Below are 27,379 nucleotides of genomic sequence, written 5' to 3' on the forward strand. Positions count from 1 at the left end.
GCAAAGCGTACCAGGCCCCAACCACTCTGTATAAAAAAACTTGCCCCACACATCTCCATTAAACTTTGCACAACTCCACCCTGGGAAAAGGGTTCTGACTGTCTACCCTCTCATTATTTTATATACTTCTATCAAGTCTCCCTGCAGCGTCCAACATTCCAGAGAAAACAATCCAAACCTATCCAAAGTCTGCCTGTAGATGTAATCCTCTAATCCAGGCAGCATTCTGGTGAACCTCCTCTTCACCCTCTCCAAATCCTCCACATCTTTACTGTATTGGGGTCACTAGAACTGCACGTAATACTTCAAATGTGAAGGGTAACAAAAATGTTTTAATCTCCCTCTGCAAACATTCTCCTCTGCGGATATGTTCTCACTCATAGAAAGAACCTGCAGATGCTGGTTTACAAAAAGAGACACAAAGTGCTGGCGTAACTCAGCACAGACGGCCACAGAGGTGCAGCAGTAGAGTTGCTGCCTTACAGTGCTTGCAGCGCCGGAAACCGGAGTTCGATCCCGACTACGGGTGCTGTCTGTGCAGAGTTTGTACGTTCCCCCCGTGACCTGCATGGGTTTTCTCTTGGATCTTCGGTTTTCTCCCACACGCCAAAGACGTACAGGTATGTAGGATAATTGGCTTAGTGTATGTGTAAATTGTCCCTATTGTGTGTAGGATAGTGTTAATGTGCAGGGATCGCTGGACGGTGCGGACTCGGTGTGCCGAAGGTCCTGTTTCCGCGCTGTATCTTTAAATTAAACTAAATTCAATGGGTCAGGCAGCATCACTGGAGAACATAGATAAGTGACATTTTGGGATGGGACCCTTGTCCAGCCTGAAGAAGGATCCCAACCCAAAGCGTCACCTATCCATATTCTCCAGAGATGCTGCCTGACCAGTTGAGTTACTCCAGCACTTTGTCCTCACCTTCAACAACTTATCTTTTGACTCCACTCTGTCTGCTCAAATGGATACAAGATTGCCCTAAAGGACAGAGACAGTGGGTAGTGATGAATAGTTAGGTAGGTCTTGTCCAGAAACATCACCTAGCCATGTTTTCCGGAGATGCTGCCTGACCTGTTGAGTCACTCCAGCACTTTGTGTTGTTTGTCAGACTGAAGGCCGATAACAAGTGTGCCAATGGTTTTTAAACAATTGTTTGTTATTTATATTAAAGAGCTGGATGAAAATATAGGTGGAATTTTTAACGGGTTTGTAGATGACACTGAAATTGTTGTCAGTGAAAAAGGTTTTATTTTGGTATTATCTATTTTGAAAAATAAATACCAGGTAGACTAAAGGGTCTGTCCCACTTGGGCGACCTAATTGGTGAGTTTAGAAGAGTGAAAAAATGACATGTTGAAGACCTCCTTCGACTATGTAGAGACCTCCTTCGACCTCCTTCGACTATGTTGAAGACCAGCTTCAACTAGCTACGACTAACTTCAGGAAAATTGGACACCGAATAGTGGAGAGTGAAGATGACCTCCTTTGACCTCCCTTTGACCTCTCTTCGACTATAATGAAGTCTATCTACGACTACCTTCGACTACCTTCGACTTCCCTTGATTACCTACGACTAACATGCCGACCTACTACGACCTACTACGACTAAACCTACGAGTAAAATAAGTATCGATTTTTTCAATGGTGACCTATTTTTACTCGCGGGCATTTTTTAACATATTGAAAAAACGCCGTGACCTAGCTGAGGCCTCGAGTACGCAGAGACCACTCTCGAGCATGAAGCAGAGTTACAAAGACCTCCTACGACCTTGTGATGACCATGCTGCGAGTCTGAGTCGAGGGTAAACTCGCCAGAACTCACGGATTAAGTCGCCCAAGTGGGACAGGCCCTTAATTATATTAGATGAATAACCACTAAATAAATTCATTTGATAGGAGCAGAATTAGGCCACTTGGCCCATCAAGTCTCCTCCGCCATTCAATCATGGCTGATCTATCTTCTCCTCTTAACCCTACTCTCCTGCCTTCTCCCCATAACCCCCTGACACCCGTACTAATCAAGAATATATCTATCTCTGCCTTAAAAATATCAAGTGACGGCCTCCACAGCCTTGTGTGCCATGAATTCCACAGATTCACCACCCTCTGACTAAAAATAAATCCTCCTCATCTCCTTCCTAGAATGTCCTTTTATTCTTAGGCTGACCTCTGGTCCTAGACTCTCCACTAGTGGAAACATCCTCTCCAGATCCACTATATCCAGGCCTTTCACTATTCTGTAAGTTTCAATGAGGTCTCCCCTCATCCTTATAAACCCGAGCGAGTACAGGCCCAGTTCCGTTAAATACTCATCAAATGTTAACCCATTCATTCCTGGGATAATTCTTGTAAACTTCCTCTGGACCCATAGTACATTGGTCCCTCTATTTTTTTCATGTGGTTTTGTTCAACTCAGTGTGGGTTTTGATTAACTTTCTACTTTGGCAAATCTTTTGTAATAATTTCAGCACCTGGAGCATCACACATTTGATGTATTTTCATTGCTCCTTGATACATGAAATTGTTATTCAAAAATTTAAGTTAGTAAAAATGCAATGAAAATTTGAAATCAATCTCTTCAAAATTATTTGAGTGGCTGCAATAGAAACTTGTTCTGAAATCTGAAATCATCTCTTTCTTCCAACTACAATGCAGGTCTATTAATATTTTCAATTTTATATAAATACTGTTAAATTGTTTATTTTTTTCAAATTTGATAAGCACTACTGAAGATGGGTCCCGACCCGTATCATCACCTATCCATTTTCTACAAAGATGCTGCCTGACCCACTGTTACCCCAGCATTTTTGGTTTAAACAAGCATCTGCAGTTCCTTTTTATTACATCTTTAATATTGTCTGCAGAACATTTGTTGAAAAGGTGTTTTTTTATTCTCTAAGAAAATTAAAAAGACAGCACCAGCCATGTGCTGGAGTTTTAACTGTGAAAGAAATGTGTTTAGCTGAGTAAATACCTTATCACATATCCTGTTCAACATGCTTATCCTTTCCTTTGGTAATTTTTTTTGGAACATATCCTAACAGATAATTATAATCCCTCAGTTCATTTGAAGAACTAAGAGCCTAAACGTGAAGTGCCTAATATGACAATAGACAATAGACGCAGTAGTAGGCCATTTGGCCCTTCAAGCCAGCACTGCCATTCAATGTGATTATGGCTGATCATCCCCAATCAGTACCCAGTTCTTGCCTACACCCCATATCCCCTGACTCCGCTATCTTCAAGAGCCCTATCTAGCTCTCTCTTGAAAGTATCCAGAGAACCTGCCTCCACCGCCCTCTGATGCAGAGAATTCCACAATGAAGAATGCTTTAAGCATTGAAGGAGAATGCCCTGCTTTACAGGGTAGGGAGACAAGAAGTACTTCCACAATGGACACCAACTCAGACCAAATGCAAAACGCAAACTCAGAAGTTTGTGGTCTCCTCAGCACGCAATTAATTCTTCTCTCCTTCCAGCCGCAGAATTCTCTTATTTCTTCCCATATCTTACATCCTAATCTTACATAGAAACATAGAAACATAGAAAATAGGTGCAGGAGTAGGCCACTAGGCCCTTCGAGCCTGCACCGCCATTCAATATGATCATGGCTGATCATCCAACTCAGTATCCCATACCTGCCTTCTCTCCATACCCCCTGATCCCTTTAGCCACAAGGGCCACATCTAACTCCCTCTTAAATATAGCCAATGAACTGGCCTCAACTACCTTCTGTGGCAGAGAATTCCATCTTCCCACCTTACGACCTTTTCCCCCTCTTTACCTCTAATTCTTTCCACTGATTGTGTTTCTCCCAAATCATGTTACCTCCCACGCCAACCAAATAACCTTCAGCCGATGGTTTCACCGTTCCAAACCACTTCCCTCAAATTTTCCCCAGAATCATCCCCAGTGTCAGTCACAAGATTGCTCGTTGCCAAGGAACCCACACTACAATATTCTAATAGGGTCCTGCTGTTAAGATTGGTGAGGCTTTAATGTTACTGGCTTTGATGGGTTCTTTGGCCATTTTCAGGCTTTAATCAAATCCCTCAGCTCTCTATTTAGACAGCATTGTTCACTTAGTTTTCCATCACAGGCAAAACTTGTAATTTTCTTAATTAAGCAAACTTTCACCAATCGAGAGTTCAAGCCTGGAAAATGTTCACTTCAGAAAGGTTTGTGTCAGCATGTGCAGTTTGACCAGCGATGTTACTCCCGCATTTATTAATAACTTGCTGGTGATAATAGTTTTGATTGTGACAGACCATTTCTTGCTGCGATGAGAAAAGTTTGGATAATTTTGTGGTAAGAGGGAAGAGAAACTATGGACAGGAAAGTGTAGGTTCAAAGATTCCGAGTGCTGATTAAATCAAAATTCCAGTCTCTTTAATTTAATTTAACAAAGCTTCATGCACAAATAATGTGCCCTGCATCTATTTTTATTGCACAGTTTTATTTGGTAATGACTGGGAGTTCTCAACAAACCTATGTTGACTAAATTGCATTTGGATAGCAAGAGTTTCCAGTGTTTTAAACAACATGGTGAACCATTTTTAAATGTGCTAATTCTTTCCAATAAATAGGAGGAATTGTATAGAAAGGTGGAATTGCAATTTATAAACCATGAACTGTTTAAATGTGCTAATGTGGTAAAATAGGAGGAATTTTACAGAAAGGTAGAAATACAACCTATAAAACTATTAGTTTAAAAAGTGTTCAAAAAGGAACTGCAGATGCTGGAATATCGAAGGTACACAAAATTGCTGGGGAAACTCAGCGGGTGCAGCAGCATCTATGGAGCTGGGTCTGAAGAAGGGTTTCGGCCCGAAAGGTCGCCTATTTCCTTCGCTCCATAGATGCTGCTGCACCCGCTGAGTTTCCCCAGCAATTTTGTGTACCTTCTAAACTATTAGTTTAGTTTAGTTTAGAGATATAGTACAGAGACAGCCCCTTCGTCCCATCGAGTCTATGACGACCAGTGAGCCCTGTATACTAGCGCTATCCTACACACGAGGGACAATTTACAATTCTTACCAAAGCCAATTAACCTGCAAACCATTGGAATGTCAGTGGAAACCTGAGCTCCCGGCGAAAACCCATACGGTCACGGCGAGAACGTATGAACTCCGTACCTACAGCACCAGTAGTCAGGATCGAACCCGGGTCTCTGGCGCAGTAAAGCAGCAACTCTACCTCTGCCCTACTGGGCCACCCTATTGTTAAAAGATGCTATGGCTAAGGAAACCATACAAGCAATTGTCGATTTATAGACAATCCAGAAAATCAAGAGTGTTTAATTGTTTGGTGTATGTACCGAAAACAGAGCAATGAAATGATTATTTGCAGCAACGGCTAAACTGATATTTATTTCTATGTGCTCTTACATTAAAACACAAGAATGCTAACTGATACCTATCTTTAAAATAATATAACATCTGCATAAATGCATAGTTTATAAAGCTGCTGATTAATAGGAGATAACAACATTTTTGAGATTATCCATTTAAAAGATAATGTGTATTATCTATTATATCACCTTATCGTGCGGTGTAAATTCAGTTTGAACATTGGGATTTGCTGCTTTACTGAATTGACTGTGGCACTTAAAAGTGCTGAATGTGGCTCTTGCGATATGTCAGTTCAAAAATTGTCATTAGATTTTTTGATGAAACCTTATTTAATTAGCATTTTAAGTCAAGCAATTGCATCTTATTGTAGAAACAAAGGGCTGCAGAGGCTGGTTAACACACAAAGGGGCGTAAAGTGCTAGGTAATTCAACAGGTGAGGCAGCAACCCTGGAGAACATGGATAGATGACGTTTCAGATGAAGAAGGGTCTCGACCTGAAACGTCATCTATCCATGTTCTCCAGAGTCCAATAGGGTCTTTGTAACTAGTAAGTAGAAAGCTGGAAAGAGTGCAGAGAAGATTTACAAGATTTACGAGTTGCCAGGGCTCGTGGGGCTGAGCTATAAGGAGAGGTTGGGCAGGCTCAAACTTCATTCCTTGGGGTGCAGAAGCCTGAGGGGTGGTTTTATGGAGGTGTACAAAATCATGAGTGGGATAGACAGGGTGAATGAGTCCTTTACCCAAATTTGAGGAATCAAGAACTAGTGGACATACGTTTAAGGTGAGAGGGGTAAACCTTTTCACACTGATGGCGGTGGGTATATGGAATGAGCTGCTGCAGGAGGTAGTTGAGGCATGTACTATAACAACATTCAAAAGACATTTGGACAGGTGCATGGATAGGAAAGGTTTAGAGGGATATGGGCCAAGCACGAGCAGGTGGGACTAGTGTAGATGTGGCATCTTTGTTGGCATGGGCATATTGGGCCAAAGAGCCTGTTAACAGATTTACTGATAGGATTCAAGGGTATCTGGACTGTTTGACAGACTAAGAAATATAGATTGGATTATTTTGTAGAAGGGTTACTGTATTGTACATCAGCAGATTAAACTAGTACTTAATAGACACTATTATCACTACGGCTAAATGAAATGTACGATGTGTGTCAAACAATTTTGATTAGAACATTACTTCAGAGACCCCATTAGTGCCAGTTAACTGTACAGAACACAATATGTCATCAATAAGGAATTTCCCATTTTGTTTTAACCAGAGACCTGAATTATAATGACTTGGATGAATTTCCGATAGCCATCAGAACTCTAAGCAAGCTTCAGGAACTGTGAGTATCAATTAATCAATTATAATGAAAACAAAAACTTGATTTTGGAATTCTGCTATAAAAGTTAGCAATAATTGTGTCACTGACTGAAGCAAGTGCTGAGTCTTTGTGATATTGCCAAAAAAAATCAAATGGGTTTGTGCATTTCCAAGAAAGTGGATCAAAAAGCATACAAATTCCTCACAAGATATCCATCCACCATGCAAAATATCAAGGACAATTGACACTAAAATTAACAATATTTACGATAATGATTCAGGGGGTGATGGGATTAACGCATGAGAAGTGTTTGAAGGCTCTGGGCCTGTACTCGCTGTAGTTTAGAAGGATGAGGGGCAATCTCATTGAAACCTACTGAATAATGAAAGGCCTAGATAGAGTGGATGTGGAGAGGATATTTCCACTAGTGGGAGAGTCTAGGACCAGAGGGCACTGCCTCAGAATAAAAGGACATACCTTTAGAATGGAGATGAGGAGGTATTTCTTTAGCCAGTGGGTGGTGAATCAGTGGAATTTATTGCCACAAACGGCTGTGGAGGCCAGCTCATTGGATATTTTTAAAGCAGAGATCGACAGGTGCTTGATTACTAATGGTGTCATAGGAGATGGGGTGGAGGCACGAGAATGAGATTGAAAGATAGATCAGCCATGGTCGAATGGAGAAGCTGACTTGATGGGTCGAATTGGCCTAACTCTGCTCCTATAACTTATCAATTTATGAAATTATTCTGCTCCTATGACTTAGGAAGGAGGTCTTATGGATGGAGGTTATGTCCCAGGAAATGGTCGGATGTATTGGCAATCTATTCTTTAATCACACGCACTGTAATGTTATTATGTTCCAGCAATGCAACTGACTGCTAAATAATTGTGTTATAAAATGTTAAGATCTCAAAAAGTTCCTTTTAGCTGATATATCAACCCGTGAAAGGCTCTGGCGTTCCAAATCCTCTTGATTCTTTTCTTATTGTTGAATAATATCAGGCTGGCATTTTCATGCAGAATGGAGCTTAAAATGTATTGAAAATTAATTTAATCCAGGAACATCCAGTGTGGTCTGGTCAAATTTGTTTTCCAAGTTCTTATTTGGTGGTGTTAGAAGCTTTGGGTTGAATGTTTTCAATTTACATGCCTGTGAGACATTAGCTACACATATTCAGGAACCAGTGGATTGGAATAGATTGTTCTTAATTTAATTAACAGCTTAAAGTTGCACGAATAGTTTAGTTTAACTTTGTTTAGAGATACAGAATCAAAACAGTCCCTTCGACCCACCAAGTCCATGCTGACCACCTGTTCTTACCAGTTCTACGTTATCCCACTTGCCTATCCACTCCCGACACTCTGGGAACAATTTACCGAGCCTGATTAAGTATAAACCTGCGCATTTTTGCGATGACGGAGGGAACTAGTGCACCCGGAGGACACCCATGTGGTCGTAGGGAGAACGTGCAAACTCCACATAGACAGCATCCAAGGTAATGATCGGACCCGGGTCTCCGGTGCTAGAAAGCAACAACTCTACCTGCTGTGCACTGGCTGCCCTTTACAAGAAATTTGATTCTCTGATTTTAGGCCAATTTTACCCATGGTTATTTTAATAAAACGGAAAGATCTATGAGCACTGCAAGTGAGAAAATAAGAAATTAGGCCAAGATCAGACTTAATATTTTCAGTGACTTGAGACTTGAAAGTTGCAAGATAGTGCCAGAGCATGGTGACTCTTTGCATTCTGTCCCTTACGAGGATCTACTCTAATTAACAACTATCGTTCCACTCTCTAACTTGTGTATGATTGTTCTCATAGTATGATTTAACTGGATAACATGCAAAACAAAGCTTCTCACTGTAATCTTGGTACACGTGACAATAACGAACTAAGATTCGTCCGACATTTCGGACCAACAATGAAGAGTCCTTATGTCTTCATACAACTTAGTGGCACAGTATTTAAAAGACACTCGTCACCTAGAAACATAACTGTGTTAGGCATTTTGCATGTGCAGTTAAATTTTAGAATCATAGCACCAAAGAACACTTGCACCAGACAGGGAGACTCATTATGCAAACTGTTTGACAATCGATTATTTCTCTCAGTGTCAATTTATTTAGTAAAAGGCACACGGTGAAAAATTAGTAATATTTCCACAAACAATGCTCTGCCCTCCTCTGCATTCACAGTTACAAATTCCACAGATCTCAACTGTTCATGCAGTTAACCAGAAGACCAACTATCCCTGTGTTACTTACAGGGCACAACAACCTTGATTCAACAATTCCTGCAACAGGCCGGATGTGCCTTAGATCGCCCCTCTTAATATCTGTAAATTATTTATTTTAGTTGGGATAATGACATCTAGAGTTCTTGCCAGGGATGCTCATTATTGCTCATCATAGAGAGGTTTGGCTCTCATTCCCACCACACTGCCATTCAAGGGAAGATCTTGCTCAAAGCAGTAGAGCTAGTTCTAAGAACTGCATATTTAAGAGCCCTGCAATGCACAATAGTAGGCTACAAAGTTTTACAAGAAACATATGTCTTATATGTGGTTCACTTCCAAAGGCCCAAGACTGGCAAATCCATTGAGCGTGACATGTAACATATTGCCCAGAAAACTTGCTCCAAAGTGGTTCCCACATCATGTTGCTTTGTGGTTTGGTTTCAAAAGGGAAGAATTCTAACCCAACATAATTCAAGCCCGATTTACACTGAGCACTTAAAAGTGTTTGATCATCTAAGAGGAAATTTTGCTCAGTAGGTTACATGCACATAATGTTAAATCCATTTGGAAAGATAATGCATAAAACTGATATGCATTGAAAATTGTGATCTCTGTCCATGTACTGTGGAATCTGTCTATTAATTAGGTGTATGGTATGCTTGCCTTCGTAGCTGGGGGCATTGAATATAAGGGTCAGATAGTCATGATGCAGCTCCATAGGACTCTGATTATGCCACATTTGGAGTATTGCATGCAATTCTGGTCGCCCCATTAGAGGAATGATATGGAGGCTTTGGGGAGAGTGCAGTGGAGGTTTACCAGATTGCTGCCTGGATTAGAGGGTTTCAGCTACAGGGAGAAGTTGGATAGATTTGGATTATTTTCTCTGGAAGGTCGGAGGTTGAGGGGAGACTTGATAGAAGTATATAAAATTCTGAGAGGGATAGATAGGGCCCACAGTCAGAATATTTTTCATCGGGTGGAAATAGCAAACACTAGAGAGCATAGCTGTGAGGTGAGGGGGGAGAAGTTTAATGGAGATGTGTGGGGCAATTTTTTTACATACAGAGAAATGGCACAATCCTAGAACGCTTTGCCAGGGATAGTGGTGAAACCAGGTGTAATAGTGGTGTTTAAGAGGCTTTTGAAATAGGCCCATGGAAATGCAGGGAATAGAGGGATATGGATCATGTACAGGCAGATGAGATCAATTTAACTTGGCCATGTCACAGCACAAATGTTGTGGGCTGAAGGGCCCATTCCTGTGCTGTACTGTTCTTTGTTCGATGCTCTATGATCGTAAATCAGCAAATCCTTCGACATGCCAGATGTGTCCAAGATCATACCACTCAATATCTGTAAATTATTTATTTTAGTTAGGATAATGACATCTACAGTTCTTGCCTGGGATGTTCAATATTGCTCATCAAAGGAAGGTTTGGCTCACATTCCCACCACACTGCCATTCAAGGGCAAATCTTGCTCCTAGTAACGCAGCTAGTCCTAAGAACTGCCAATTTACGAGCCCTGCAATACGGGATATTGGGCTACAAAGTTTTACACTCTGAACAAGAAACATATGTCTGAAAGGTAATTCACTTCCAAAGGCCCAAGACTCACAAATCCATTGCGCCGACCAGCAATCACCCTGTACACTCGCACTATCCTACACACTAAGGGCAATTTACAATTTTACTGAAGCCAATTAACCTACAAACCTGTACGTCTTTGGAGTGTGGGAGGAAACTGGAGCACCAGGAGAAAAAACAGGCAGTCACAGGGATAACGTACAAACTCTGTACAGCCAGTACCCATCGTCATGATTGAACCCGGGTCACTGGTGCTGTAAGGCAGCAACTCTATCGCTGTGCCACTGTGCCGCCCCCATGTTAAAGGGCCTGTCCCACTAATGCGACTTTTCAGCGACTGTCTTCGACCTTCAAGCTCGAGGGCACACGCCTGAAAAACCTCGAGCTGGATCGACCGTCAACGATGAAACCACGAGCCGGATCAACCATTTGCACACACGCACACACACAAACACATGGCAAAGACGGGGGCCAGGGAAAGCGGGGGATCGTGTCTGAAATTCACACCTGCGATGAACAGAAAGGTAAAAGACGGCTGGCACAGTTAGGTAAATCCTTTAGAGAGCGCGGAGAGGATGGGGAGCGAAGGGGAGAGAACGGGAGAGAAGATTTAACATTACTGGTAGGCTTACTTACCTTTTTTTTCTCAACGAGCTTTACCTTCGATTGCCTTCAATTACCTATGATAGCATTACAACCTACTATGACCTACCTTGACTAAACCTACGAGTAAAAAAAATCCATGGCGACCTTGTTTACCTGCGAGCATTTTTCAGCATGTTGAAAAAAACGCCATGACCTAGCTGAGGTCTCGAGTATGCGGGGACTCCTCTCGAGCATGAAGGAGAGTTACAAAGACCTCCTAGGACCTCGTGTCAACCATGCTGCGAGTATGAGTCGAGGGCAAACTCTTCTAAACTTGCGAATTAGGTCGCCGTAAACCCATTTGGAAAGATAATGCATAAAACTTTGATATGCAGTAAAAATTGTGATCTTTGTCCATGTACTGTGGAATCTGTCTACCAATTAAGTTAAATATTTGGTTACCAAATATATCACATAAAAATGATATTACCAGCTATCTCCAAGGCCAAAAGGATATGGATTCAAATATTTGGCTTCCTCTAAACAGATACTGAGGGAGTTTTTCACTAATGAAGGAGAAATTCTTTGAGATCAGATACGGACTAAGCTCCTGTCACTGTTTTGAATGGGTTAGGTGGTCAAATTTCCCTACTGTCCATTCAAAAGGTCAGGAATATTATTGATATTGTGAAGCTTTGAAGGAGAACCAGTGAATAAATAGTATTAAAGGGTTCTAAACGAGTGTGGACTAACTTGCTTGAGTCAGAAGGCTTATGAAAACGTTGTTGGATAGTGAATGCCCAATGATAGACATGCTTTCAAAATCATGATTTAATTATTTTCAACAATTTTCTAAAGAACCAACTGCAAGAGGAGTTACATAATGTTGTGACTGAATTTCTCAGCACACTGTGCAGCACGGTGGAGCAGTGATAGAGTTGCTGCCTTACAGCGTCAGAGACCAGGGTTCGACCCCGACTCGTGTTGATGCCTGTAAGGAGTTTGTACGTTCTCCCTGTGACTGCGAGGATTATCTCCGGATGTCCACAATACACAGATAATATATAAGAAGCAAAAATTCTATAAATTAATAACTCCATTGCTCGTGCAAAGAAGCCCAAATTCCTTAGTGCTGCCAAAGACAGTTCATTGTTGAGGTTAGTATTGTGTAGTCTGATGGTTGTTGGGAAGAAGCTAATCTTCAACATGGTGGATTGTGCTCCGGTTTCCTCCCACATTCCATAAACATGCAGCTTTGAGGGATAATAGGCATCTGTAAATAATCCCTAGCGTTTAGGATAGAACTGATGTATGGGGTGATTGTTGGTCAGCACGTACTCGGTGGGCCGAAAGGCCTTTTTACACACTGTACCTCTAAACTTTCCTTCAAGGGAAATGAATTGAATCTTCTGAAAAAGTATAAAATGCAACTTTTAGAAGAGAGATAGAAAAATATGCATTTCTATTGTGCCTTTCATAACATTACAATATTTCAAAGGGCTTCATAGCTAGGTATTTAATGACCTCTGATCTGTAGCTGGTATTGTACATAAAGAATTACTGCCAATTTGTTCACAGCAAGGTCTTACAGATACTGTGTCGAGATGGCACAGTGGCACAGATGATGGAGCTGCTTCCTCACTGCATCAAAGACCCGGTATCAATCCTGATGTTGGTGCTGTTAATGTGGAGTTTACATGTTCTCTCTGTGACTACCTGGGTTTCCTTTGGATGCTCCAGTTTCCTCCCACTTCCCAAAGATGAGCGGGTTGTAGGTTAATTAGCCTCTGTAAATCGCTCCTCGTATGAAGGGAGCGGACATGAAAGTGAGATAACATAGAATTAATATGAATGGGTAATCGATGGTTGCTGAGGACTCGGTGGGCCGAAGGACCTGTTTCCATGTTGTATCTTTGAAACAAAATCAACAAATCTAATTGTAATCTGATAATATGTTTTGTAGATGTTAACTAAAGGATTAAAAAACAAGGGATGTATCCTCGGCAAACAATTATTTAAAGGGAGAACTGCAGTTGATATTTGCTATGGTAATATAATTTCTACATTCGCATGGCTGATTTAACTCATAAGATGTATTTCTGATTGTACAATAGGGGATTCCATAACAACAATATCAAAACAATCCCAGAAAAAGCTTTTGTTGGAAATCCATTACTTCAAACAATGTAAGTTTAAATGTCTCCTGTTCACCGTTATTTATTCTGTCTCAGTGTGTCTTTTGAATTAGGGAGGAAACATTATCAGGGATGATCAGTCCGCCTTGACCTACGCAATCTCCCAGTTGCCAAACATTTTAACTCCCCTTCCCATCCCCATACTGACCTTTTTGGCCTGAGCCTCCTCCACTGCCAGAGTGAGACCCAATGCAAATGGGAGGAACAGAACCTCATATTTAGCTTGGGCAGCTTACAAACCTAGTTTTGTTTTTTCTAGTAACCCTTGCATTCCCTCTCTCTTCGTCCCTAAATGTCCTACTAGTTTCACTGATTGTATTTCTTCATTAACATCTCCTCAGCACTGCATTGGAAGGTCAGTCAAGACTTTTGTGCTCCAGTATCTTGAATGGAACTTAAAATATATAAAAGCACATAGTGGTCCAGAAAATTACTTTTGCTGGAGAATATTTCTATTGCTTAGCTGTTTAAAATTCGTTATTGGCCTTAGAATCTGCTCCCTATAGAGGGGTGAGTTCATGGATCAACAATTAGCAGATTTATGTTTGCATTTGGTAGAGTGGGGGTGTGGGTGTAGCACACTTCAAAGGAATATCCTTTATTTATTTTTCTTGGCAGAATTAGCCCTTCACACCTAAGAATTATACTTCTATGTGATCTGAACAATACTACGTTGTTAATTATTTAATATCAATTGATTCAGTTGGGTTATAATATATATAAATCATTCATCCATTGTAACTCAGTCAAGAGCCTTTCACAGCCCGTTCCGAACTATTTTATACAAATATCAATGTAATTTGTTTTCAACTTAGTGCTTAGAAAGAAGCAATAGATAGCTAATTACTGGTGAGCAGATGCCATCCAAAGTCTACTTCTTAGGACTGTACACAAATGTTAGTAGAAGGTAAAGAAAATTGTCCTCCATCATCTGTTCAAACAACTAAATAAACCATATGGGTCCCTTGTCTGATTGTAAGGCTGGTTTCAATTAATTCTACAGGCAACTACATTTTGTTATTGAAGCTGATTCTACACTCTGTTCACATCAGCATAGCAGATGTGAGCTTTGACACTGATTGATGTTGTATGAAAGCTTATCTAAACAATTTACTTCCTTTTTAGTCATTTTTATGATAACCCGATCCAGTTTGTGGGGAAATCAGCCTTTCAGTATCTGCCAAAGCTTCACACCTTGTAAGTATGAGCTGAATTACATCTTCACTTTCCAATGTTCACAGGTTGCTGGCCCAGTAGCTTATGTAATTGAATGCTTGACTCCCAATCTGAGTGCGATGAATCCGAGTTATTGGAGCGTTTCCAGTGGAACCTGTTAGACTTTGGACATTTAGAGATACAGCACGGAAACAGGCCCTTCACACCAACCGGCCATCACCCCATACACTAACATACACACTAACCTACACACACATACAAGTTTACAATTTGCCAAAGCCAATTAACCTACAAACCCGCACATCGTTGGACTGTGGGAGAAAACTCGTAGAAAATACATGCGGTCACAGGGAGAATGTACAAACTCCACACAGACAAAATTGCTGGAGAAACTCAGCGGGCAGCATCTATGGAGCAAAGGAAATAGGCGACTTTTCGGGTTGAGACCCTTATGGTTGTTGGGAAGAAGCTATTCTTCAACCTGGTCGTCACTGTTTTCAGACATCTACATCTTCTTCATAAGTTCATAAGTCATAGGAGCAGAATTAGGCCATTCGGCTCGTCAAGTCTACTCCGCCAATCAATCATGGTTGATCTACCTTTCCCTCTCAACCCCATTCCCCTGCCTTCTCCCCGTAACCCCTGACCCGCATACCAATCAAAAATCTATCTATCTTTGCCTTAAAAATATCCCTTGAGTTGGACTTGGATTGGAAATCAGATTTGGTGAATGTTTTCGAAAAAGGTGCAATGCTCAACAAGTGCTTTTGAATTTTTTGTCAGATATACTTTGTGGGGTTAGAATAAAATTCAAGGATAAGTAAATTACTTATATTAGGCTTAGCATCGCTCTAATGGAGTAGTTTGCCTTCGGATGTAGTGCTGTGGTGTTAGTGTGCAACTTACAAGGGCGGCACAGTGGCGCAGCAGTAGAGCTGCTGCCTCACAGTGCCAGAGACCCAGGTTTGATTCTGACTACGGGTGCTGTCTGTGTGGAGTTTCACATTCTCCCAGTGGGAGATGCTTCGATTTCAATCCACATTGCACAGACGTGCAGGTTTTTAGGTTAATTGACTTCTGTAAATTGCCCTAAGTGCCATCGATGTGAACGTGAGATAATGTAGTCCTAGTGTACCTGCAAGTTCGTGGCATAAACAATTGTACTTGATCGATTGAATTGGTTAAAAGATACAGCAGGGAAACAGGTCCTTTGGCCCGCCAAGTCTATGCCGACCTGTTTCCCTGCTGTATCTTTTAACCAATTCAATCGATCAAGTACAATTGTTTATGCCACGAACTTGCACAGGACGTGTATGCTGACAAAGGCAGATTTCTATACTGTTATCACATGAACGCAACTTCCAGTGGTAGGGGAAATCAATTGCAAAATTATAAATATAGCACATGAATAAATGTGTGGATGTTTGAATCGGCCAAGTTGTATATTCTGGTTTATACGCACAAGATGAATTGGTATGAATTTATAACACTGAACTGCAGAACAAAAGGATACAAAATATTCATAAAACCCGAAAAGGTTGCAAGACTCTAACCAAATCAAATGGATTATTGAAATATTCAAAATACAAAATTAATTTGAAAGACAAATTGACCATACATTTTCCACAACAACTTTAGAATTATGAAAATAAATGGATATATTTCAAACACATAGATGGGATAGTATAATTACTTGTTGGGACGGGGCAATAATTGCAATCTGCAGTGTTATGTCAGATTTTTTTCTTTTAAGTAATGCATGAAGAAAGTAATGGGTTTTCACTGTCAATTCCAGGTCACTAAATGGAGCAAATGAAATAAAGGAATTCCCGGACCTTAAAGGAACAACCAGCCTGGAAATACTGTGGGTAGCAAATTTATGTTTATCAAACGTAGATTGTGAATGAACAGCAGGCACCATTTTGCTGCAATTATTACTCTTTTCTTTTGATGCCATTCATTCATCGCAAATTATCCATTACATTGTCAGTTCTGTCAGTAAAAATAAAGGTCATGTACTGAAGAACTTCTCGCATGCCTTCCTCCAAATAATGGCATAAATTTTCTGCTTCTGATCAGGACCCTGACACGAGCTGGAATCACCTCACTTCCCAGGGGACTCTGCCAACAACTCCCAAATCTGCGAGTGTTGTGAGTACAGTTTACAAGTGAATTCCTCACTGACTTTCAGTGAAGTGCTTCGGCATCCCTGTGTAAAAATAAATCAGAAACTGAACTGACCGATGATTTCAAGAATCATTTAAGTTTTTGCTTGTTCTTAAGATGTCATGAAACCCAAGTTTCATCTTAATAAAGTATATCATGCAGTTTGTCATATCTAAGTGCCTGGCCTTACACCAGGCATCATGGTGGCGCAACGGTAGAGTTGCTGCCTTACAGCGCCAGAGACCCAGGTTCGATCCTGACTACGGGTGCTGTCTGTAAGGAGTTTGTACTTTCTCCCTGTAATGGCGTGGGTTTTCCCCGGGTGATCCTGTTTCCTCCCACACTTCAATGATATACAGGTTTGTGGGTTAATTGATTCTGGTAAAATTGTAAATTGTCCCTAGTGTGTAAGATAGCATTAGTGTACAGGATGATCGCTGGTCCGAGCAGAATTGGTGGGCTGAAGGGCCTGTTTCTGCAATGTATCTCTAGAGTCTCAAGACTAAACATTACGTTGCATGTAACGTACTTAAACATGTCATGGTTTGTAGGTTAATTTGGTTTTAGTAAAAATTGTAAATTGTCCATAGTCTGTAGGATAGTGCTAGTGTACTTGGATCTCTGGTTGGGCAAAGACTTGTTGGGCCAAAGGGCACTGTATCTCTAAACTATACTAAACTAAACTAAACTAAACTAAACTAAACCATCTACTGTACCTCATTGGAGGCCCTCAGAGTATCTTCAATCAGACTTTATCTTCCACTAAAATTATTTGCTTGATCCCCTTTATCTACACACTGTGAACGACTTGATTGTAATCATGTATAGTCTTTATGCTGACTGGATAGCACGCAACAAAAAAGCTATTCACTATACCTCGGTACAAGTGACAATAAGCTAAACCAAAAATATTATCCTTCTGAATGGTTAACCAGAATAGGCTCATCGAGAGACTTTAGACCTCCTCAGCAGTATGAATGTAATTGAAAACTCAGATTATAAACCATATTCCGTGCCCATTTTTCTATCCGTATGATGTACTGTATATTGAATATCTTGTTAAATATGAACAGAAGATCTCCATAAAATGGTTACAAGTGAATCATTGATATATTCCTACAGACTCAGGGTTTAGTGTTCAAGAGTTAATCATAGATCATACCTCACGTAGTTACACTCAAAATAACTTTGTATTTGTATTGGTTATACATTGGATAATATAAATATGTTAAATGGTTTTCTGTAATGTAGAAACAAGGAACTGCAGATACTGGTTTTCATAAAAAGTGCTGGAGTAACTCAATTGGTCAGTCAGCAACCCTGGAGAACATGAATAGGTGACATTTTGGGTCGGGGCCCTTCTTTACATTTGTCAGTTTCTTGTAATGCTTGTCTTAAAACTCCACTTTGAGAAAAATAGCGCAACATGCTTTCATATTATACAACTTAAATCCTTTGAGTTAATGCAGACTTTATCTTTTGAATTTTAAATGTGAATAGGCCCACATTATTGATGTTGACATTCATTACCAATCTATCAGCAGATAATGGAATGACTACAAACCAACCAATAATACAGCATTATGTGTTAAGTTTAGTTAAGAGATACAGAGTGGAAACAGTCCCTTCGGCCCACTGAGTCAACACTGACCAATGATCACCTATGCATTAGCTCTATCCTATATCCTTGGGACAATTTACAGCAGCCAATTAACCTACAAACCTGCATGTCGTTGGAATGTGGGAAGAAAGTGGAGCACTCGGAGAAAACTCATGCAGTCGCAGGAAGAACGTACAAAGTCCATACAGACAGCACGCACAGTCAGGATCGAAACTGAGTCTGTGGCAAAGAGAGGCAGCAACTCTACCGCTGCGCCACAGTGCAGCCCTGTTTTACATGTGATGTAAGAGATCCCTTCAAACAAATTTAGGGTGTAGTTTCATATTTAATGAAAGGGAGGCAGGTACAAACACTTTGTTGTTATGTGCATAATGGATAAAAGGGAAATGAAAATGTATGGGCTTTTATTTTAGTGTATAATATCAATCAAGAGAGATCTAAACAAACATGAAACGTCGACATAGGATTTGGAATGAACCATTTGATTTGTAATGTGATATGAAAGCCTCATCAAGCATACTGACATGAATGCAGGGGTTGCATGTGCTCCATGGAGTCACCTTTAGTTGATGCTGTAATCATCATTTTTCTTTCAGAAATACAATAGGAATCTGCCCAAACAATTACAATGAAAAATCTTTACATTTTAGAGTAGTGTATTACCCCAAATCATGGGACAATTAACAAAGAGGGCAGCAGCCCCCTAATAACTACACTACTTGAAATATGATGAGTTTCTTTACAATGTGGAGTGATAAAGATGCCTTTATCTGCAATATTATTTTCTCAATATGCGCATCTAAAATGGTATCACTATTTGCCATGCACATTCAAAGCCTTTAATATCAACAAATGTGATAGGTATTGCTAATCCGAGTGAGAACCTCATGTTGTTTGAACGGAGAAGTCTCAAGCTAATACATCAGATAAACAGCTGTCAGAACATTGAAAGCAAGTAGCATGTATAATGTTCACACTTCAGTTCTATTGATGTGGTGACAATGCATCTTAGTGACTATTCCAGTGATTGGAAGCAAGGTAAACATGTTTGTTTAGGCACAAGCAACTGCAGATGCTGGTTTACGAAAATACAAAGTGTTGGACAAACTCAACAAGTCAGGCAGCCTATCTGGAGAACATGGATATGTGACATTTCAGCTCTGACTCCAAACCTCGCCTATCCATGTTCTCCAGAGATATTGCCTGACACGCTGACTTACTCCAGCACTTTGTGTCCTTTTGTGTAAACCAGCACCTGCAGTTCCTTGTTTCTTCAGCCAAAAGCAAAGATCTGAAGAAGAGTCCCAACCCAAAACAACATCTGTCCATTCTCTCCAGAATGTTGCCAGGACTCGAGGGCCTGAGCTATTGGGAGAGGTTGGGCAGGCTAGGACTTTATTCCCTGGCATTCAGGAGGATGAGGGGTTATCTCATAGAGGTGTACAAGATCATGAGAGGAATAGATCGGGTAAATACACAGTCTTTTGGCCAGATTATGGGAATCGAAAACCAGTGGACATAGGTTTAAGGCGAGGGGAGAAAGATTTAATAGAAACCTGAGGGGCAACTTTTTTACACAAAGGGTGGTGGGTATATGGAATGAGCTGCTGGAGGGGGTGATTGAGGCAGGTACTATCAGAACATTTAAGTGACATTTGGACAGGTACATGGACAGGATAGGGTTAGAGGGTTATGGGCCATGCGCAGGGAGGTGAGATTAATGTAAACGGGGCATGTTGTTCGGCGTGGGCAGGTTGGACCAAAGGGCTGCATGACACTATTACTCTACGACTCTCCACAAATGCTGCCTGACCTGCAGAGTTCCCACAGAACTTTGTGTTTTAATAAAAAAGAAGAGCCTATGTTACTTTAAATTTTTGTCGTAGTGCAGCAGCCCTGAGAACGGCCAACTCGTTGTGGTCATAACGCAACAGGAATGTCTTCTGGCTCTTGTTCTGCATCTTGCTTCCACACTGGACAGCGTGCTTGCCAATTTCGCTCATAAAGTCGCTGAAAGAAAACTTGTGCATGTCATTCATCTGCATGAAAGACTGGAGCTGAAGGTCATCAAGCTTAGATTATCAAGAGACTGAAATACCTGCAAGCTAAAACCGTGTGATTAGATTATATTAGTATGTCAAATATTTTCTTTTTAAATCTGGTGGCAGGAAGTAAATAGTTCCCCCATACTTGACTTTTCTTTCGTAATACATTGATATGTACATTGACAAAGGGAAATATTCGGTAAGTTCACACGATACTGATACAAGCTGAAGTATATTATCGCCGACACTGCTTTCAGTCTGAAGTAGGGTCTCGCCCTGAAACATCACCCATTCCTTCTCTCCAGAGGTGCTGCCTGTCCCACTGAGTTACTCCACCATTTTTGTGTCTATCTGCTTTAATTTGGTAACTCTCAGCATGGATATTTTTCTTAGACAGCAACTATTTGTCAGTTGTCTGAGTGTTTTACATCAATTTCTACTTGCTGTGAAAATCGTAGCAGTTTTATAAATGGCATTAAGCTGCACTTCACAATGAATAATTAACATGCCCAAATCTGCCCTTACAATGCCTTTAATGAACAAAATCTTTCAAAGGCATTTCATACAGATGACTTCAGGCGACAGTCAAAACCCAGATAAGTGTGTCACTAGGACAAGTTTCAATCATGGGGTAAAATCATAAGATCACAAGTGATACAAGAAAGATTAGGCCATTCGGCCCATCAAGTCTACTCTGCCATTCAATCATGGCTGATCTATCTCTCTCTCTTAATCCCGTTCTCATGCCTTCTCCCCATTACTGACACCTGTACTGTTGGGGTATAAGGGTATGAACTATGTCATGTAAGGTTTATGAACCTCCGTTACAAAGGCCCAAAATGTGTCTGAAAGGATGAGGGGGGGTTTCCGTGCCCAACCTGGCTGGACATTGTGTATGTAATTTAGAATCTGAGCCACTGAACCCTGATGTATCCAAATCTGTATTACTTTTCCCTCGAAGATAGGCACAAAATGCAGGAGTAACACGGTGGGCCAGGCAGCATCTCGCAAGAAAAGGAATATGTGACGTTTTGGGTCAAGTTTTATCTTCAGACTGAGAGTCAGGGGAGAGGGAAACTAGAGGTATGAAATGGTACAGAACAAATCAGAGCAGGCACCGATGACCCAGGAGCCCACAATGGTCCATTGTTGGCTGTGGAGGAGGAGATGGCGAGGGTATACGAACAGTAAAACTAGCAGGGCGACTAAGGTAGGGGAAGGATGGAGAGAAAAGGAATGCACGGGTTACTTGAAACTAGAGAAATCAAAATTCATACCGCTGGGTTGTAAGCCGCCCAAGTAAAATATGAGGTGCTGTTCCTCCAATTTGCACGTGGCCTCACTCTGAAAGTGGAGGAGGCCCAGGGTAGAAAGGTTAGTGTGAGAATGGGAAATGTTTGGCAACCGAGAGATCGTGTAGGCCAAGGCTGACTGAGTGTACTTTGATGGAAGTTTTTCAAAGTGTTCACTGGGATAAAATTTCAGTTGATATTACGTGTAAATCAACGTGGATCACTATTAATTTCTAATCGTCCTAATCTCCATCGACCTTCCATTGACAGGGATAGTGTTTATTCATCTAAATTAATTAATTTAAATTAAATTATGCAGCAATGGGGGTTTCAAATCAATTGGTCATATGAACTGATCTCCAAAACAAACCAATTTTAGACATTACTGTAGAGTTTAGACCTTGTAGATACAGCACAGAATCAGGCCCATCGGTCCACTGAGTTTGTGCCGACCACCATTCACCCCCTACACTAGCACTATCCTACACACTAGGGACCATTTACAATTATACTGAAGCCAATTAACCTACAAACCTGCACGTCTTTGGAGTGTGGGAGGAAAAGGAGCACAAGGGAAAACCCACACAGTCACAGGGAGAACGTACAAACACCATACAGACAGCACCAGTAGTCAGGATTGAACCCGGGTCTCTGGTGCTGTAAAGCAGCATCTCTCGCCCCGTGCCACTGTGCCTCCCCAGCACCGCACCCGATCGTTCTTCAAAAATCTAATTAAAATTTCTAGTTTGTCCGCACCTATTCTTAAATTAGGTAGATCCAAAGAACTGTGGATGCTGGTTTATACCAAACAATAGACAGAAAGTGCGGGAGTAACTCAGCGGGTCAGGCAGCATCTCTGGAGAAAAAGGATGTGTGTTGGGACCGACCCGAAACCTCACCCATCCTTTTTATCCAGAGATGCTGCCTGACCCGCTGAGTTACTCTGGCACTTTCTGTCTATCTTTCTTAAATTAGGTGCTCCCTGCAAATTTAGACCAGTTATTCTAAGTCCCTGTTATTAGCTAATTACTATTCATTACTATCCGAACAGACACCAAAATGTTTGTGTACCAGGCAGTGGTGAATCCAATGCTCCTGTATGCATCAGATACCTGGACACCATACCGATGCCATCTGAAAACACTTGAAAAGTTCCGCCAACGATGTCTTCGAAGCAGCTTAAATATCAGTTGGGAAGACAGAAGAACCAACGTCAGCATGCTGAACGAAGCGAAAACATCTAGCATCAAAGCCTTCGTCATCAAGAACCAACTAAGATGGGTCGGTCATGTTGTTCGGATGGAAGATGAGTGTCTACCAAGGCAAAACCTTCTTCTCCCAGCTTAAAGAAGGCAAACGGAAAAGAGGCAGACAAAAGAAGAGATTCAAAGATGCCTTAAAAGCCAGCATGAAGAAATGTGCAATTGACATCGACAATTGGGAAACCAATGCCAAGGACAGGAAACTCTGGCGAAACATCATCCAAGAAGGAATGGCGACCTTCAAAGCCAAGAGATGCGAAGAATTAGAAGAAAAGAGAAGAAAACGGAAAGAGAGGCAGCAATAACCAAAGCCCAATCTGCCATATGGAATTACCTGTCCTGAAAGTCGAAGAACTTTCAAAGCCAGGATTGGACTCATAAGCCACCTGAGAGTCCATAAAAACAACAGAACGTCATCATCCTCAACCTCGAGGGATAGCCGCGACTACCCAGGGACGCACATTCACCACATCATTGTAGTTTTTGGTCCTAAAAATTCCTCCCCCATTCCCTCCTTCTCTGTGCAAATTACATGACCTCTTGGTTGCAAAACCTATACTTATTTTGCTTATTTCTCAGGACGATTTTGAAATTCACTATAACTTGTACACAGCATTCTTTGCCAATCAGAATTAAATAAATAATAATTATTTTTTTCTCTCTTTTACAGGGAATTATCATACAACCAAATTCATATATTACCAAGTTTTCACAATTGCCAGAAGCTTGAGGAAATGTAAGTTCTCATGTAATATAAATAATATTTCCTGCAATAATCTACCCAGCATTATTTATCCTTTCTTTACAAATAGACGACTCACACTTACTTCTAACTTGTAGTTTAGAACCTGAATGTTGCAGTCCTGAATACCTAGCTACTTATTGTTGTGTCACTGGGAATGGCTGAAGTAACCAAGGTACAACATTAGTCTCCCAAAAACCTAAGCTGAAACAAGACTTAGGAAGGAACAATCCAATAATAAGTTCATGTTCATAAGTGGTAGGAGCAAAATTAGGCCATTCAGTCCCTCAAGTCTACTCCGCCATGTATCTATCTCTCCCGCCTAACCCCATTCTCCTGCCTTCTCCCCATAACACTCGACTCCCGTATTAATCAATAATTTATTTATCTCTGCCTTAAAAACATCAATTGACGACCTCCACACCCTTCTGTGGCAATTATGTGTATTTTTCATGAACTGGATTCTCGAGTTCTGGACCCATGGACCACAAGCGCTAACCATAGGCGACAAAATGTCCTCCAGTGCTTCACAATGCCAATGCCCCACAAGGATGTATTCTCAGCCTCTTACAATATTCCCCATAAACATGACTGCATGGACAAATTCTGCTCCCCATCCATTTAGAAGTTTGCAGATGATTCCAACATTGTGGGTTGAACAATGAAAAGAATGAGTACAGGAAGGAATTATAGAGATTAGTAGCTGTATCTTTGAATCAATCAATCAATTTACCAGCATGTCTCCACTGGATTTGCATGTAATGTACAGTAGGCAAGTTTAGATCTTTTGTGCTCCTGCATATTGACATTAATGTTGGTCTATTATTGTCACATGTACCAAGATACAGTGAAATACCTTGCTTAACAGGTCATATAAGTAAATCATACCCAGACATGGCCACAATCAAACTAATCACAAGTACAACAAGCAGTGCTAAAAGAGAAAGGAAGCAGAATTAAAAATAGTGTTATAGCCACAGAGAAAGTGCAGATTTAAAAAAGTGCAATGTCCTCAGCAAGGTAGGTTGAGAGATTGTCATTACATCCTTATTTTCCGAGTGGTCAATTCAAGAGTCTGATAACAGCAGGGAAGAAGCTGTTCTTGAACTTGGTGGTACGTGCTTTCAAGCTTTTGTATGGTTCCGCAGGCAATGATTAAGTCCTTAGTGGGAGGCTGGTTTGGTGTGATGGACTTTGTTGCATTCACAACTCTTGTGGTCTTGGGAAAAGTAGTTTAGTTTAGTTTAGTTTAGAGATACAGTGCGGAAACAGACCCTTCAGCCCACCAAGTCCATGCAGACCTGCGATTCCCGCACACTAATGCTATCCTACATAAATTAGGGACAAATTACATTTATACCAAGTCAATTAACCTACAAACCTGTACGTCTTTGGAGAGTGGGAGGAAACCGGAGATTCCGGAGAAAAAACCCATGCACATCATGGGGAGAATGTACAAACTCCGTATAGACAGAACCCCTAGTCAGAATCCAAACCGGCGCTGTAAGGGCAGCAACTCTACCACTGCCCCGCCATGTCGTACCTGTTGCTTAACCAAGTTGTGATACATCTCAGTAGGTTGCTTTCCAATAGAAATTGGTAGAAATTTGTTGAAATTGGCAAGTCTTTGAAAACATGCCAATTTTGCCTATTCTTATGAAGAGGTAGAGGCGTTGGTGTGCTTTCTTGACCATCATTGTGGTGGGACCAGGACAAATTGTTGGCAATATTTATATCAAGGTATTCAAAGCTCTGACCAATTCCAGTTCAGCAGTATTGATCCAGTTAGGGACATGTGTTCCACCCGACTACCCGAAGTTGATGATAAGCTTCTTCATTTTGCTGACATTAAGGGGTTGGTTATTGTCCATGCTACTAATCTCCCTAATTCCTTCCTGTACTCATTCTTTTCATTGTTCAACCCACAATGTTGGAATCATCTGCAAGTCATTTTATCCCAATAAGCAACCAATACCAATACATAGGAGCACAGACAGGGCCGGCCTTAAGCCAATTGAACAAATTGCTCCAAATTGGGCCCCGCGCCAAAGGGGGCCCCGCACTAGGCTGGTGGGTAACACGCGCTATCCCCTCAGCAGCGACCCCAGTAGGTGAAATTCCTCACTGACAACACAGCCCCGCGGTTAACTCTCAATAGGGAGGTTGCACGCAGTCGAGGTCACGACCCGTGACCCGTACTGTTACCACGCAATGCCAACTGGAGTACACGCGATGAACTGCAAGTATGCATTTGCTATGGCTGCCAGCACAGCGGGCCCTTCTTCTGGCCCAGCATCCGGACTAGTTGCACACCCGCAGACCCCTGGCCGTCTATCCCCGCCACCGGGGATGGGGGGGGGGGGGGGGGAAGGAGAGGTCAGGGGCGGGAGGAGGGAGTCGGGGGAGGAAGGAGGGGTCAGGGGCGCGAGGAGGGGGTCGGGGGGGGAGGAGGCGGTTGGGGGGAGGAGGCGGTTGGGGGGAGGAGGTCGGGGGAGGGAGATTGGAGTGTGTAGGTCGGGGGGGTCGGGGGTCAGGGGGGGAGGAAGCGGTTGGGGTGTCGGTGCAGCGCTGACGTTGCCTGGAGCCGTGGCCCCGCTCCACCCGGCCCCATGTGTGGGTACTGCTGCCCACAGCCCCTGACAGTGCGGCCAACATGGGAGACCGGGCAGAGGGCGGCCGTGGCTGGACAGCGCTGACCCCGGGAGGAGAGTGGGGGCTGTCCCGAGGGATGCGCTCCTTCTGCCGCTTACACCTTGGTGCTCGGGTTCAGAGCAAAGATACTAGAGCATTTGGTTCTGAGCGCTCAGTCACCCAAAAAAACAACCTCACAATATTGCAATCAAATTGCTCTGACTTTGAGTTCGCTTTATATAGAGAAGGCTTATCGAGATGGTGCTGTCCCTCTGGACACGCCAATGAATGCGGCTATTATTCGCAGATTGTAAAAGACGCTACACTATGAGATAACACCAGTTTAAACCTGATACCTTCCCGCATTCAAGGACAGCACCCACAATTATTTACAGCGCAAAAAATGACTATTTCGGCGGTTTTTAACTGGTAAGAAAGTACACATTTTGTGTGTTAACAGTGTATACCGAGGCCGCCATGTCCTCCACATGGATTGAGCTGCTCTGTGCGTCACGCCCTTTGACCCAATGACCTTACGTGCAACCCCCCTATACTGTCATCACTTTCCGGGATACTATTCCCGTATCCCTTTCTGCACTCACACTTTACCCAGGTATTTTACACCCGGGGCACGGGGGACCCGTTACTACAACTTTATTTCAGACAGTTACAGTGAGCCCGCCAGCCGATGTGTACAAAAGCATGATAGTCACTGATCGAGCAGCTGATTCTTATCTGGAATTAGCCAGTCAAGGTGCATCTGAAGCAAACAGCACCGTCCGCTCCCAAAAGCAGCAGTTAGTTACCAGTGGAATATCGTTTGATTTATGCCACACACGTTTAATGGTAATTAACAGCTCCGGTAAAGTTGGAAGCCAGCGGAGGTACTGACAATCAGACGAGGATTAAGATAGTGTATAATCCATAGCACCTCAGCGTACAATTTCATAATATATACTAAATAACAGAACTGACAGACCTTGGCTGGGAACTTGGGGCTCACCAAAATTGTTCCCAATTGGGCCCCACACCTACTAAGGCTGGCCCTGAGCACAGATGATTTAAACTTACCTACTGCACATTACAGTCCAGTGAAGGCATACTGACAAATTGATTGATTAATTGATAGATACACCAATTGATAAATAAGCCCT

General features: G+C 41.8%; 1 protein-coding gene across 1 annotated transcript in view; it reads left to right on the forward strand.

The window, feature by feature from the left end:
- The window catches only part of lgr6 (leucine rich repeat containing G protein-coupled receptor 6), a 274,970-nt gene that overhangs the window by 231,837 nt on the left and 15,754 nt on the right, over nt 1–27,379 (forward strand). The window contains exons 7-12 of the mRNA XM_033042482.1: nt 6,631–6,699; nt 13,210–13,281; nt 14,416–14,487; nt 16,262–16,330; nt 16,546–16,617; nt 23,523–23,588. Coding sequence (XP_032898373.1) covers nt 6,631–6,699; nt 13,210–13,281; nt 14,416–14,487; nt 16,262–16,330; nt 16,546–16,617; nt 23,523–23,588 — 420 coding nt within the window. The remainder of the gene's footprint in view (nt 1–6,630; nt 6,700–13,209; nt 13,282–14,415; nt 14,488–16,261; nt 16,331–16,545; nt 16,618–23,522; nt 23,589–27,379) is intronic.

The sequence above is a fragment of the Amblyraja radiata genome, chromosome 24 (assembly GCF_010909765.2).
Source record: "Amblyraja radiata isolate CabotCenter1 chromosome 24, sAmbRad1.1.pri, whole genome shotgun sequence".
In the NCBI taxonomy this organism is placed as follows: domain Eukaryota; kingdom Metazoa; phylum Chordata; class Chondrichthyes; order Rajiformes; family Rajidae; genus Amblyraja; species Amblyraja radiata.